The sequence below is a fragment of the Copidosoma floridanum genome, unplaced genomic scaffold (genome assembly GCF_036245765.1).
Source record: "Copidosoma floridanum isolate Cflo_tuat_1 unplaced genomic scaffold, Cflo_Japanese_pri ptg000013l, whole genome shotgun sequence".
In the NCBI taxonomy this organism is placed as follows: Eukaryota; Metazoa; Arthropoda; class Insecta; order Hymenoptera; family Encyrtidae; genus Copidosoma; species Copidosoma floridanum.
Genome location: NW_028321890.1, coordinates 17,802,702 through 17,819,163, shown reverse-complemented (window position 1 = coordinate 17,819,163; position 16,462 = coordinate 17,802,702). Strand labels below are relative to the sequence as shown.

The following is a 16,462-nucleotide window of genomic DNA, read 5'->3' as shown; positions in this document are numbered from 1 at the left end:
CTGTACTTTTTAATTGATGGTAATACATGAACAATTATAATAAGTAGTACCAACATACTTTAACCATGACACTTACACAATTCAAGTAATTTATTTTAGCACTAATCAGCTGTATGTGACAGATGTGAGACATTTGCAATAAAAAAAACAAAATAACTCTCATTTCTAGTAATTTATTTACGTGCACGTATACCCAGTAGATTTTTTTCATTTAAATACACAGCATTATACATGAGCTTTTTTGTACTCCATAAAATTAACGAATAATCATATATAATTTAAGTACTTGAAAAATGTCTTAACTCAATAGTTATACAGATTAAATATATTATTCTATGTATGGAAACGGAGCCTGTAAAGCCACTTTGGTTGGTTTAGGAATACTCTCATTCGTACTCTGATTCTCTATTGATTGCAATAACTGTAACACCTGAAAATATAATGATTATTTTATATCAAAAAGTAACAACGACTGGAAGTATATTATAAAACTGTTTACAGGCTGTATATTAATTGTCAGTCAAAAAGTAAAACGTGATGTAATGAGAACATTTATGTTACAATGACACCTTAAATAAGTCGTACTTAAAAATGAAAAAACAATTTTAAAAATGTTAAGGTTTAATGAAAGAGTTTAATATAACAGAAACTCTAATAACATTATCGCTTCTATATCTGTGGGTTAACAAACGTCTAAACGCTTTATCTACTGAAAGGTTCTCCCGAAAATGTTTTTTAAACAAACGTTGCTATGTCAAAAATGCTTGGTATTAAAAACTTATCAAAATGAAAATATCGAATATGCACTTTGACGGTTAAACACCCATATCCGATAAATTCGATCAAGCACTGCGTAATTCCTTATTTATCTTTCTAAAAAGATAGGGTGAAAAAATCGTCTCAGTAGCAGCACTAACAAATACGTCCTTGGTCAGTTGATTAGGGCGTATATAAGGGCAAAGGATATTAGAAGACGTTATTGAAAATTCGAATTTAACGTCAATTAGCTATTAAATTACAAATAATACAAAAATGACAGTAACGTTACTATGATATGGAGGTTTAAAAGATTATTTTCGTCCTTACGCACCTTACATTGAAAAATAAAAATCGAAATCCATTTTGTAGACACATACTGATAGTAAGCTAAATAATTGTATTAAGGTATTATATAAGGACTCTATGAATTGGGAGTTTTGTAATTATAAAAAAAAAATATTCCATACAGTTTGCATTAAGTTTTGTACAATTTATTTTCCTATCTGTATGACCTCATAGTATTATTTATCAACGTATAAAATAGGGGTGCCCGATGGTAGGCCGCAAATGCAATAAGTGTCTCATTAATGTCTTAGTCTTAAAATACACATAATTATCTAAATGTAACTTCATACCTTTAAATGTTGTAGACGATCACTTTGGAGATGATGTACTTTTTGTACGCCACGTAATTTGGCGAGCGCACGTGGTTTAACTAAAATACCTGTATTGGTTTTGCTAACGGGACGCTTAACTGTAACTTTGTTTAGTTTGAAAACATCAGTATTTGGTTCTTCTTTATGCTTGGACCTCTGAAGCTTATTCCATAGCTTGCAATGCTACGGAAAAAAAGAAAAATGTAATTTTTTCCTCTGAAAATGATAATGACTGAAGAGTACTTTCGGAAATCATATCTCGTTTCAGCTTAAACTCTAAACACTATTTTGAGTAAATCAGTGCGGTAATAAAATATCTCTTTTGTGTAACATACTAAAAAGTTCGAAAAAAAACTTTGATTTTAAGTTAACCCTCATAATAGTGTATAGTAATGTCTGTTGGACATATTTTTTGGTCTTATAAGGACTGTATGTACTAAAACAAGCGACTTTATTCATGCATAAGACTATATCTTGCATGTACGGCACGACCAATCTACAGTGTGCCGAAGCAAGAAGTGTTATTTTAATAACTAAATTCTATTGATCCTATTGATAACGTAACCCTTACAACATCTGGCTTAGTATTAGTATCAATGCGCTGACTATAAATGTAAACTAACAAATGCTTGTTCAGTCATTTTAAAAGATCTACAGTTTTTGTTGTGAAATTAGAAATTTCTGTAACAGGCAAAAAACGACTTTTTCGTTGTTTTTTTATATATTTTTCTGTATAGAACATCATTACAGTATAGAGCAAAGTATAATAATACAACAAATGTGTAATTCAACGAGTTTTACAACTTTTACTTTGATAGCCAAACAGTAAAACGTATGTTAAAAAATCTATTACTGAAAAACTGCCTTTTTTGTCTTAGAGTGCTGCACTTAAAATTTTTGGTCTAAACTTTTCTATTAAATGGAACTTGTCAAAATGTCGACCATTAGCTAAGACATCCAAATCGAAGTTACTAATAAAATTTTAGCCCATTGTAATCATAATTATTTTATTTAGTTGAAAAAACTAATGACGTACACACATACACTATAAGACCAATTGATATCTCCCTTATACTGGATTAAATATTTGCTGTACCCTAAAAATAGACAGTTCATTAGTGGTTTTACTTTTTTCCCCGACAAAACTAAAAAGCACTATCATACATTGGTCGTGCCTAGAATGTTTTAGTAAATTAATGTTACGATTTAATACACCGATTGTTTACTTCCATTTTAATACTACAAAGAACCTTCGTAGTAGGTAATCATCGCAGTATCAAAGGGATGTTTGATGGCTAAAATTTTATAGTGTCTCACTTTCATATAGGTCTTATCACACACAGTCAAGGAAAAGAAGCTTCATACCTGCAAAGGTTTCGAATTGCTGCTTCGGAAGTGATGTACTTTGCGTCTGCGCCGTGGATTAATATAGGCACGTGGTTGACGCACAAGATTTGTACTATTTTTGTGGTAACATCCATAATGAAGTTTTTCAAGCAATAGTAAAATAAAACTTATGATGAATCCACAAATTAAAATGGCATACAGAGTAATTACATCTTGTATACCAATGAAATGAAATGCATTTTTTTCATCAGGAATTTTGGTCCTGTAGTTAGTCTGTATTCTTTGCATGATGCCAGTTTCTTTGAATCTGTGAATACTAAACAAAGTTTGTTAGTATACAAATACAAGTTTTATTTATTATAGTCATCGTCATGATCAGTATTATCATTAGTGTTGTTTCCATGACTGTTAGTATTAGGGTTATTTTTATTGTTGTCATTATCATAAGTGTTATGTGAAACGTACTAATGATTAAAGAATTTTGTAATTGGATGATATTTCTGCAAACTCAAACTCCCATACGTCGTACTGCCCAGAGGAATGCTTGCTAGTTTGCAAGGTGGCTCCTTGTCTATTTTATCTAACATTGATGAGAGGGAAAATAAAGCTACTTTTCTGGAGCAGACCTGAAAAAAAGTACATTTTATAACAGTGACTACAAATTTTCATACGTAATAGGCGAAGAAGATGTGTAGATCTTTGGGATTAAATATAAGTTAAAATATTTCAAAAATTATTTCTACATGTTTTTTATGTCCCACTATTTTTATAAAATTGGCTTCCCACAATCTTTATCACCACTCAATAATAGAACAAGAAATTGTATGGGCATTAAAAAATTTCTTGAGTAAGAATGACTTAATATCGCGTCTAATATGTATACTTAAACAAAACTTATAAAATGTACCTGCTCGAGAGCTGCATCTAAATTTGGCAATAAGCTGTCTGAATTTTTAATCATTTGGTTTATTTCTTCATAAACGGGATCTTTTGATGATGCCTTGAAAATTACAGAAAAAATATATGAAATAAAACTTTAAATTCATTGTTAGTTTATCATCCTCTTGTTTTACCAAAATGAATTGGTAGGAGGCGGAGCCATTTACAGCAATGGGTTGGTAACTACCATCTTCCATGAACTCCGATATATCATTAAATGGCATTGAAGGTAGCCCAAGTGTCAGGTAACTTATTAAAGATCCACAATAAACGGCATAGATGACTAATGCACAAAATAGCGTAAATAAGTATACCAACTTTAACGACGTACGGTTAGCATAAGCATCTATAAATTAAAAAATTAATGTTTGTAAGTTTCATAATTTTTATAAAGTCAGTCGTTAATAGTATTAAAAATTTACCTGACAACCCCTGCTGGCAGAATACACCCCATACTTGTGTACAATTTTCCAACAAAATGGAATATCTTGAACGTGTTCTGTCTCGATATTTAATGTTGATGAAAGACAATATAATTGTCAAAACAACTACAGTAACAGCTAACTTTATCCATGCACCTTTGCTAAAAATCTTATTTCCAAACACTTTAGTTATACATTCTTCCCTTCACATTTTAGTAGTAAACGACATTTTTTTACTATTATTTTTGTAAGGGACTAAGTCTTGTTGAGTCTCTCAATTACAACGTACTACTAATTTTTTTTTTTTTAATGAAAATTTGAACATTTAAAACAAAACAAAAATGGAAAACACTCGTCTTTATTAATGTTCTTTTCTATAAAATAGTTTCATTTGATAAGAAACTGATTTTGAGATGCAATACCAAGTTTTTTAATCGAATCAACTATTTGTACATTCAAATAAAAAAATTTAAAGACGAGTTTTGTCTCTCGAGGTATGGGTGTAAGCCTTAACTTTTTCAATTATATATTAACTAAGCATACTAACTTTTGGCCGTCACCCATTCTCAAAAATTAACACTGTTTGCGTATGTAAAAGTACGCATTATTGTAATTTTATTTATCGGCAGTTATAATTGCCTCTCAGTATCTAGAATTAAAGAAAATGCTTTTGAAAGCTTTAATCATCGTATCTTCCACTGTAAAAAAATTTGAACTAACAAGTTTAGGGGATTAAAAAAAAATAAAGTAAATAAAAGATTAATGTTCTCAAGAGTTTAAATTTAAAATTCAGATATGATACCGACGAAGATAACGTTGGTGACGTCGATAATGATAATAAAATTCTTTGATACATACTTTTATATTCGAAAATAATGTACCTGTGTTATAAAGTAAAAATATAATAATTAACGTAATTAGTAAAATTAAGCCATAAGTGCGTTAACTTTTACTTTATAAAAAAAAAAAAAAAAAAAACATCTGAGCCTTGAAGATGTTATTATTGTAGTTTATTTTTATGCCACATATAGTACATTGGGCACTCTCGCACTTATATAGGAAGGGAAAGTAAAGAAATTTCTGGAGAACATTCTTACTGGCAAATAGGACGAAGCCATAAGTGCCCTACATGCGGACTGACTATTCTATTTTCCCGGTTATTACCACTGAAAATAGATTTTAGTTTAAAATTAGACCTTATCCTCTAACCCAGGCTTTTTTCAACATTTAAATGTTTACTGCGCAGGAAGAAAAATCGACGTTTCTGTCTGTATGGTAAACGTCAAATCTACTAATGGACATTAAGCTGTAATGTCACTCGACTATTGTCAGTGCAATCATCAATATTTTGTGCTTTATTTGTCGTTTCATAAATAGTAGTTGGTTTTATTGTAATAGTATAAAAAATGCATTGACAAAAGTTTGAAATAAAAAAATGTATCCAGTGCTTACTAAGTTGTAATAACCAGATGTAAACATATTAAAATTTATATATTTTCGACTCTGTTTAAAAAGTAAACACTTTTTTGTATTTAAAATATAATTTAGGTATAGTATTTCAGTCGATTTAACTATTTCCTAGTAGTACACTTTTGTAGACATAGTAAAATTTTACTGTGAAATAGTCGATATTTACCATTTCTATTAAATAATTTTTCACTGATATAAAAAGATAACTAAATATTTGTTATTATCTGTGTAGCAATAAAAGTTAAGTTTCCTTTAAAATAATACTTATTGGCTGTAACATTCTTTTCAACAGGACAGAAAGTGTTTACTAGAACATTAATTAATTTTAAGAAAAAAAATTAGAGTGGCTTTTTTTTATTCTCTAGTAAGCATCTTATTCACTGAGCAAATAAAGAGAATTTACAGTACTTAAAATGCAGAGAAAAATAATTTCTTACCTTGAAGTATGCGCTCCAAGGTACGTATAAATTGTCTGGCATTCTGATAAACAAACAGTGCGATTGGGACTCAATGGGAATAGTTAGATCGAATTTTTTTGAAACATCTTGGTCCATAATACTGTCCATAGCAAATACATCAAAAAACATAACTATTGACGTATTACTAAAAAAAGAATTCCCCTTGCTTGCTGCAGTTTTTTTATTCTTGGCTCCACTACCTTGTAACAGTTGCGGGTACTTTGTAGTTATATTCATTTCTGACGTCAATTCATCCACGATTTTTGATGGTAAATCGTAATTGTAGATATAATTCGATTGTTTCGGATAAGGTAGGTCCTGATGTGTAATTAATAAAAAAAATGAGTTGAAGAGTAAAACTATTAAAAACTAAAACGTGTACATTTCATACTTTTTTAGATATCACTTTTAGCGAAACATCGGTCAAATTTTTTCTCCTCTCAAACAAAATGTGTTTATCTTTGACATTGAGACGAGTCATTGGATTCCATTGAAGGTATTCGCGTACCTGAATCGTGTTACTATTTAATTCTGTGGAGAACCATTCTTTTATGTCAGAATCATCCCCACATTTTACTAATATTTCTACAATATAGTTTAAGCCCAGTCGATTATCTTGAGGATTGTGGCAGAAATTACTCAATGACTCCGTCATTGAAGTGTGGAATAAAAGTAACCACACGTGAGGATTAATTATCTCTGTTGTTGTAAAATGCATGAAATTTTCAAAATCATCTTCGGTTTTCAGCATAATGACAAATATTGACTTTGAACTTTTCCTAATGCTGGAATACTGTGTTTTTAACTCTGATCCTGTAACTGCCATCGAATAGTGATGGTTTTTTGAAAGTTGCCTTATAATTCCCGTTGCAACTTGCGTACCTGTTTATAAAAAAAAAAAAAATTATGATTATAATTATTTTAATAATTATTATATTTTTACTTACTTTCGAAACCATTATATACGATAACAATGCTGTTGATTCGGTAAAGTTCTTTCACGTCTATTATTAAATTCGAATAATTTCTTATGTCACTTGTTGAATCATAACTATAAACTAACGAAACAACTGAAAGAATAAAAACTAAAAACGTTGATGAGACCATTTTTAATCAGTAATAATGAAAACAAAGACTGAAAGAGATTGATGTATTTTTAATGTTGTAGGTAAAAGTGTACTGCAAAAACGCGTCGTGAGATAGTGGAGTCTTCAAACTGTGATACTTGTCAATTGTATTTAAATTTTAGGACGATATTTTTTATTGACTTGTTCTGATTTCTGTGAACTGTAAGAAGTCCTTTGCTCGACTGCTTGATCGAATATAAATATACCAGGATTGTTAGGATTGGGGAAGAGCAGTGGCCAGGTGTTGAATTATGAATTGTATCGATTCTCATACATAATTTATTGTAGTGCTTAATAATAAATTTTGAAGCTTTACCAACGTCCTTTCTCGATAGACCAAGTAGTACTACGTGTATAAAATAAAACGCGATGAAACGTACGAAAAGGTATGTGTATAAATAAATTTGTATGCGTGTACATATATTTCTACGTACATAGGGTATTCAATAAGAGAGTATATTATTTTATAGAATGAAGAGTAATTTTTCGATGAACGTTGACGTGTAAGAACAAAAATTTTTATGAAAAAAAAAAAAATACATACAGATCTTTAAAACCTATTGTTTCTTGATTAAGATTAAAGAATCGACAAAACTCATTTTTCAGATTTCATATAGATAGTCGTAAAAACTCGATCTACTGTTAAATCTGGATGTAATTTACCATTAAATTGTAACAAATTTGAAATTTAAGATGTAATAAATAAACAACATATTTAAGATACTTTTATCAGTGTAAAAAAACATCTGATTAAACTTATGGTACTCCTGATAGTACTTAACAAAATTTATCTAGAATATACGTGAAATGGAATTATCAGTAAACTAATAACTAGACCACAGAGTACGTAAAATAATTTCGACAAACATAAAAAAGTACTTTAACATGCATGTTCTAAAAAAATTTTAAATAGTTCATGGAAGAAACTTTTTTTTCTTAGAATATATTTCTAGCTATTGGTATCTTTATTTCCCAAATGTAATTACCTTCAAGTTGAGAGTGCTGAAAAAACAAGTTAAATATATTGTCAAAAAGTAAGAAAAAAACGCACTGTGACTTTAATTGGAGTTAGAACTGACGAAAATTAATGTTCGCATAAACATTAAAAAAAAATCTATATTTAACTATCAAAGACATAAAACATCTTACAATTCTGGAATGTGCGTTTGATTGTATTTAATCAAGATTGTCAAGTAAAGCTTCAGAACTGAATAAAAAATAATTTTTCAAGCAATTTGTGTAATACCAATATCTTTGTTAATTAGAAATGTATTTAATTGTTTCGCTCTTTTAATGTGTTACTGTTAGAATTTTCAAGGACATCAAAAAATTGTACAAAAAGTTTGATTATTTTCTAAAAACGATTTAATGTGTTAAGTTGAGTTCTAGAAAAAGATCAAGACCGGGAAAAATATTTTTCTTAATTTTATAAGTTTTACAATTATTTTCTTGTTATAGGATACATAATTAGTAATAGAAAGAGTTATTTTTCATTACTTTTTAGAACACTTTCAGCTTTTCCTAAAAACAAGGTAGTGCGTTAAAGTCAATTCAAACCCAGTTAGCGTCTGGACGCATTATAAATAGCTGAGGAAATTTAGGTAACACTTGATAATAACCATTATTTTCTCAATTTTTTTGCAGTTCTACATCTTATGATGTAGTAATTTACGTTTTGAGGAAGAAAAATTATCTTAAAGTAAGAATAATATATTATACTTATATATTTACGTTACGAAAAAAGTTGGCGTTAACACGAAAAAACATTTACGTCGGAGAAAGAAAAGATGGCTTCAAAGAAAAAATGATGAATACTCCTTATCGCTTATAATTCTTTTTACTAAAAAAAAAAAAATGAGGGTTATATTTGAGTAAGAGTTTTCATCGGTTTACATGTGATGTACAAAATTTATGGTGAAACAGGAAACGGGTTATTCTCTTTTTTGGTCACAAATGAGATAAATACTGCTCGGAATGAGTATAACAGCAACATCATTTTCCCCCCTTAAAGCAAAGCTGTTTGTGAGAGAAATTCATAGTTATTCATTTTGTCTTTTTACCTGTTCTTTCATTTAAGTAGTGTCTATGTATAGGACTCTACGCCACTTATCGATTGCTCGCGTTTGCATATTCAAGTAAAACTGTTTTTGTTCAAGCAAACGTATTTTTATCACGACGTCGATTTGACGGTTTGATTATAGCTCAAGGCTGTTGTTTTTCCATCATCGAAACAAAAAAATCGAACTTTGATAGGGGTTTTCACAGAAAATAATCAATAACGACGACACAAAAACAATCAACATGGACGAGTCATTCCAGAAACAGGCCATCCATAATTGTACCTTCACTAACTTTGGTTTTCGAAATAATTAATTTTCATCTTTGATTTTAGATGATTAGGTCTATGAAATTTACAAATTAAATTGTCTGACCATAAATTTCTGAATTTATTCTAAACATTTTTTAAATATATGGCACTTTTTTGAAAATCCTATTGAAATTTTTAATACCGTGATGTTGCAATGATAAATCCAAGATGTTAATAAAAAATAGAGATACAATAAAAATCCTCCATTCCATCGCATTTTGTCTTTTTCAACGTAAGATAATGTACAGTAAAACCTCCCTCCCTTCTCCCCCTCTCTTATGTATTTCTTGGCAATATTTTGATCAGCTTGTAGATGTTGCTTTACGACAAGTGACAGAGAAATCAAATTGCATTTAGGACTTTACGCAGAAAGTAATTAATGACATAAGGACATGACATTCTAGGAAGAGAGCATTCAGAAATTCAAGTCGTCGAAACTTATAGTTTGCTAATAAAACTTTTTAACGATATATTCAGTAAGAAAAGTTTTTATCTATCTGTTATCTAAAAGAAGTTCCTGTGTATAATTTTTTTTATGAACGTATTTAAAGAAAAAATTTTTTTTGACTGATTATAAAGTCAAAAAATGTGTGTGTACATATAATTTCTTTATTATATAACAAATTCAAAGAATATTTCGTTAAGTATTGTTATTGAAGTAAGGAATGAGAATAAATACATAATTTAAATATATCATCTAAATTTTTTTTTTCAACTTAAGAGATGTTGTTGAAAAGTAAAACTAATTTGAAATTTTTAGTTACTAACATTGCACAAAAAATTTTGAAATGCAAGAAAAAGTTAAAATATACTAATTTGAACATGAAAGAAAGTTGTGATTCAGTTGTAAAAATATGTTTTATGTATTTAAAACATTATGTACTTATTGTGATGGAAAAAAATACTTTTAGTCCTTTGTTGTGTTAATTGGAACCATTTAAAATTGGAGAATAGGCATCCATAAATTATTGTTACCAATATTGTATTAAAAAAAAATAAATCTTGTATGATGTTTAAAATCTACTCTGCAGTAGTTTAGACACCTCCTTAAGGTGCGTAACATTTACGGTAAAATTATACAAGCTGCTACTTACAAAATTGTTTTTTGCGAAATCCAAAATTTGAATTCAGATTTTTCCAAATGACGTACAACTTTACATAGCTTTTTTTTGGAAACCATACGAAGTTTTAAAAAGATTTTTTCGACTTTTTAAAAATGTTACACGCCAATATGAATGTCAAAATTTACAGTCAACTACACACGATTTTGAGTATGCAAGCATGTATATATCATATTTTTGCTTTCAATTAAGACTTATCACAAATTTTTAGAATAATTCAATGTTACAGCCTTTACAATTATAATGAATCAACTATAGCAGTGCCTATTTAAACTGAGTCTACAATACAACTGGTCAGTACTACTGTCAGCTAAACAATTTCTTAAGAGTATGGGATAGCAACTAACGTTGGATTTAGGAAAGCTTGGAACATTTGAGCATTCAATATTCGATAGTTTTTTTTAAACAACTCTGTTACTTTAAAAATCTTTAAGTATTGGGCCAAAAATTAAAGATTCTTGGAGTATTCATAATTTATACAGTAACAGAACCACCAACTTATAATACAAGAATTTTTACGACAGTTTGTCAGGGAAATCATAGTTGTATATTTTTCAATAAACTACCTTCCTCCATTCATAGCAAAAGCGAAAAAACAGCTGCCGCAAAAAAGAGAATCATAGTATCATTTAATTAGTACATACGTAAGATAGATATAAAATGGTTACAGCTATAATTCTGAAGGTATGATAACAGAAGAGAGTAATCGCTACGACTAGTTTTAGAGTAATTTCACATTTTCTTAACTATTTTATCAAAATTGTAACAAATCATAATTAGTCATTTTATAACTTTATTGGAATACAGAAGTTGAATAAAACACTTCAACATATACTTAATGAAATGAAATATCCTGTTAACTCTAAGTTTATTAATTTAAAGAAAGTCTTTTGAACTAACTTATATTTTAGATATTAAATATTTTATTCTGAATACTATATTTTAATTATATTCAAATCATATTGTTTTACATAAAATAATTCAACCAAGAAAAAATCTTAGTACATTTGTACTTGAAAAAAATGTACAAAACGAAATATAATTTAAATAGTTTTAGTTTACTGTTCTTTATTTACTGCGATCAATGACTTTAAGAAACTGTAGTAAACTCGTCGGTTTTCTCCGGAGTGCAACGCTCCTACAGAAGCAAAACTTAAAAAACAAAAAAAAAAAAAAGATGGATTTTTAACTTCTTGAGAAAATTAAAAAAAACTTTTAAAAAAGTCTTATGAGTAACGATAGCAGGGACTCTCGTACTGGATCTCTCGCTCGTAATTTTCAGCGCCTTCAATTGGAAAGGGTAATGACTACGATAAACTGTAAGTACCCTTGAGAGCTTCGTGCAAATCCATACAACCGCAGAATATTATGTATGGTTTTGACTTCACATACTTATTTTTTTTTTTCTACAACTTTATTGAAGCTTCATTGTAACCCCTAATATAATATGAAAAGTCGTAATAATTTTCGCATTAGTTACTATCTTCACTACTATCATAATTGTCCACGCTTCAGGGTAATAAAATGAATTTTTTACCGCAAACACAAAATTCCATGCGTGTGTATTAAAAAAATTAGGAACTTAACTTAGTTATAAAGTAAACTTGCTTTCGGCTTGATTAAGAATTATCTATGTACAAGCAATGAGTTTAGGTTACTTTTTGGATTAGGCAAGTGATTTACTATGATGTACGTTCTGAACGACATCAATCAAGCATAATGTTTTTTTGAGTCCGTCAGAATTAATCATTCCATAAGCTAAAATATGAAATTGGTTTAGATTAGCAGATATGATTCAAATAATAAGAAGCTGTGCTAAAGAGGAAGCACAATCCTATAGTTACCCTCGAACATTTTTACGACAGAGGAGCGGTGTTGGCTTAATGATGAGCATGACAATTACAGAAACAACATATATAGGAGATAAAGGTTTGATTCCCTGTGACATAAATTCAGTTGTTTATAAACGATATTTTACCACACTGATTAATACTGATTAATTATAAACTGTTTCAAAAGATTAAACGTTTAATCACGGTATACGGGAAGCGTTTATATGTAAGCAATACACGCAACTTGTATAAGTTGGATGTATGTATGGTAATTCAACATTTGCATCTAAAAATTTATTTTACACGTGTAGGGTTATGACAAATATTTCATTATATAGCCTTAAAAAAGTGCACTTTACAAGTAAGTATTACGTCAAAAAACTGTCGGGAGCGCTAGGCCACTGGCCTAAGCAATGGGACTACCACAATGATAGCAATTTTCATTACTACGTCAGAAGAGCTGTCCCTTGATATTTTAGAGCGACTGCTCGCAAATGCCAAAGTGAAAAAGGTGGGAAAGCAGCTCCATTTGGTAGAAAAGAGGCTCTACTAAAGCTATGATGGCGTAGCTTTTCTAAGAAACATCCCTACCAATTCTCTTTTACAAGAGTACACGCAGCACTAGTCGATAACACTCAAGTAGTCCAACTGCAGCGCGTGACGACAGCATTTAGTATTAGTACAAGCAGTGATTGTTGCACCTCCAGCTTTACTAGTAGCACACGAAGCGCGTATAAATTTACCAGAAATCAGTTCGATATTCTTCAATCGCCGGTGTCGACTTTGTTAAAGGGGCAAGATTTTAAACGATTGTTTGTATTCAGATTCTTTGTTCTAAATTATCATGAAATTTGTCGGAGAACGGGACTATACTGAAGAAGAAGTATACGCATACATGGATCGCTGTAAACATGATAGTATGACTTCACGGTCCATTTTTCGTGCAACCTGCAGTGATAAAAGTCTCATATTACCGATCCATCAGAGCTACGATGACAACAGTCACTCGAACGATAAAGTACACGAGGTAAAAGACCATTTCCATACTTTAGGTGGCTCATCATTCTTATGCTATCTGTTTGTATGACATAAGACTATCACACTTGGAAACATTGAGTAGCAGGATCGATATGCATACCCATAGATACAAATCCGCATTTTTATGTGCTGAGGTTAGCCTCCGGTTTCAGATTTTCAACACGTCATGTATTTTTTTCCGCTCAGCGACCTTGGACTTTCGCAATTTCTTGAAAAAGAGGAATATTTAAACAATCTGCTCCCAGTTTTTGTAGCATCTGGCTTGACTTTTAGCCTCAAAAAGCTATAACATTCGGTGAAAAAGTTAAAATGCCCCATAGACCAATGCTAAAATTTCAGATTTTGAATGTGTTTTTCGTTTGATTTTGGTCGTGTTACGTGGTTTTCTCGGTGAGGGAATAAGTAAAAGCGCGACTTATGATTAACTTATACTTTATTAGAATACTTTGTATTTGAGGGAAATTGCACGTATATTCTAGTCTTGCGGACCTGGTTCTTTCGCTCTCGCGTCTCTAGCTAATCTCCCCTTTTTTCCGTTGATTCGTCTCCTTTCCTATGCCGTCTTTTCTCTACCTTTTTGTGCCCAGGCTAGTTGGGGCACACGCACACATGGGTACATGCTATGGTACGTAAATGTTGGCAACATACCCTGAAATTTACACTGTACATTCAATGAGTGTTATTGTACCATAAATTTAAATGTGGGTGCAAAGGCTAGACTTTCAAAAATGTGATGAGCCACCTTTATTATAACTGTATTTTTCTAATTTAATCAACGAGGGTTTTTGTAGGAAGATTTTTATAAAACGGTAGACTGCACAGGATTTGCTCTGAAAGAAATTAAGGTGTTCGTAAGTATATTTTTCTTTGATTCGTCATGCACCTTATTTGGATGATAGATGTGAGAAAAAAATATTAATAATAAAAATGACATAATATCAAAAGCAAAGCAAACGCTTAATAAATTTTGTTTTGATTATAGGTGGAAGACGGATTAATGGTAGTTGAGGCCATTCACGACGAAGTGCAAGATGAGCATGGTAATGTACGTCAAAATTTGTTGAAGACATTTCCCGTCTCTGAAACCTACGACTTTAATGATGCTAAGATAACCTTAAGCTTGGATGGTGCATTAACTGTGTATATTCCTTGTAAGAATGAGCCACTTGTTGATACAAACTATACTACCAACAACCCGTCCAACAATGAACTAACTGAAGAAAATTGACTTCAGTAAGGAGAATAACGTTTTAAAAGTGTTTTGTAATTTTATACTCTTAAAGTTTGAAATAAATAATAATAACTAATTAGAACATTTTTAACTTTTTGTGCTGTTAAGACATATATGCATTTTATGTCGTCTGTATACACAATTTTCATGCAATAAAAACACTTTTAAAAGTAGTAAAATTTTATTATGTGTATTATTAAATCCTCTCAAAGAGCATACCAACTTATTTTTTTCCGATTGAATTTTCATACAATGTTTTCCATAGTCACATGATTGCACGAAATTGCTTATTACATGTTTTGAATGTGGGACACAAGAAGCTTTTTCTAAAAAGGCAATATACATCCGTAAGAAAATTCACTAATTATAATATTTTACACAAAAAAAAAAAAAAAAAATGCGACGACCATTATAAAGTAACAGAATCATACGATTCTTTCTGTTACACTATAATAGAATAATATGCGTACATTATATTCTGAGGCAAAAAATATCGAGTCAACAGAAGAGGTAGTCTAAACTTATTTATTGAAAGTGTACCATTAAATTTCAAGTAAGGTAACATGCTCGGATTATTTGATTAATTTCACACGATTCTAAGATGTATATCATCGTACAAGAAAGTAATATGACAAGGAGTGGCCTTGTCTACCGCTACCTCTGTGCGGTCACATGATGCCGACGCCTGCCGTCCTTCTGGTAAATCCATCGGTAGGTTTCGATGCCCCTTGCATGGCAAATCTCCATAGATTAGTCTTCTTCATATTTGGTTTTTATGATTCTGTATGTGTCAAGCCACCCGATAAAGGATAGTATTTTTGTTGTCCAATTAAAAAACGGAAAAGGGTGTATTTCAGCGCGATGGCCTTCCTGTTGCCAATAAGGTCGCCTCTTGCTCAGACCGGCCTGAAGTCGCTACTCAACTTCACGTCTTTTTAAAGGAGATGTTCAGCCCCATCAGATGCAGTTATCTGCTATTACTCAGGCCTCATTGTCTGGCTTGACAACTGCTCCAAAACCACCTCGTCACCAAGGAACTATGCACGTGGCTAACCCCAGAGAACAGTTTGTGAGTAAACCTTTTATATGTCAAAGCCTCCTCACACGATCTAAGCTGCCAGCAGTGGGATCTCCGTCAAGGTCTTGCATACCTGAGAGGAAGATTATTAATATTATTACTATTTATTATTATTATTATTTAAATAATTATTACTACGATGATAATTATTATCGATGTTGTTGTTATTACTATTCTTGTCATCATTATTGCTGTTATAACTTTTTCAAAAAAACATTAGTACTCTTAATACATTAGGTTTCTGAGAAATTAGGGGTGAAGGGTACAGTTGTTGACCTCCCGATAGTGATTGACTGCCCCATGCATTTTTTGGTAGAGCCTTTATATATAGATATACAAATAATGTAGAGGTATTTTTAGATTTTTTGGTGGCTAGATTTCAAACGTTAGGTGATAGTCACCTACTATATACTGCATTGAAAAATTGAATGCATATTTAAAAGAAATAGGAGTTATATTCCGTGAATTAAAATTCTTTCATCGGCCAATGAATGCTGTGTACTGAAATAAAAAAAAAAATGATTTTTTCAAAGAAAGTTGCAATCGTAAATTATTTAAATAACTTGGAAATTTTAATGTACGTCATTATTTGGCGTACGCACATGGTTTAACTGAA

At 30.6% G+C, this 16,462-nt stretch overlaps 1 protein-coding gene across 1 annotated transcript; it reads left to right on the top strand.

Annotated features, from left to right (window-relative positions):
- Positions 1-13,169: 13,169 nt before the first annotated feature.
- On the top strand, positions 13,170-14,765 carry LOC149374935 (protein lethal(2)essential for life-like). The gene is made up of 3 exons (XM_089590730.1): positions 13,170-13,526; positions 14,329-14,388; positions 14,520-14,765. The coding sequence occupies exons 1-3, from the start codon at positions 13,344-13,346 to the stop codon at positions 14,763-14,765; spliced, it is 489 nt and encodes a 162-aa protein (XP_089446856.1). The 5' UTR covers positions 13,170-13,343.
- Positions 14,766-16,462: the final 1,697 nt, after the last annotated feature.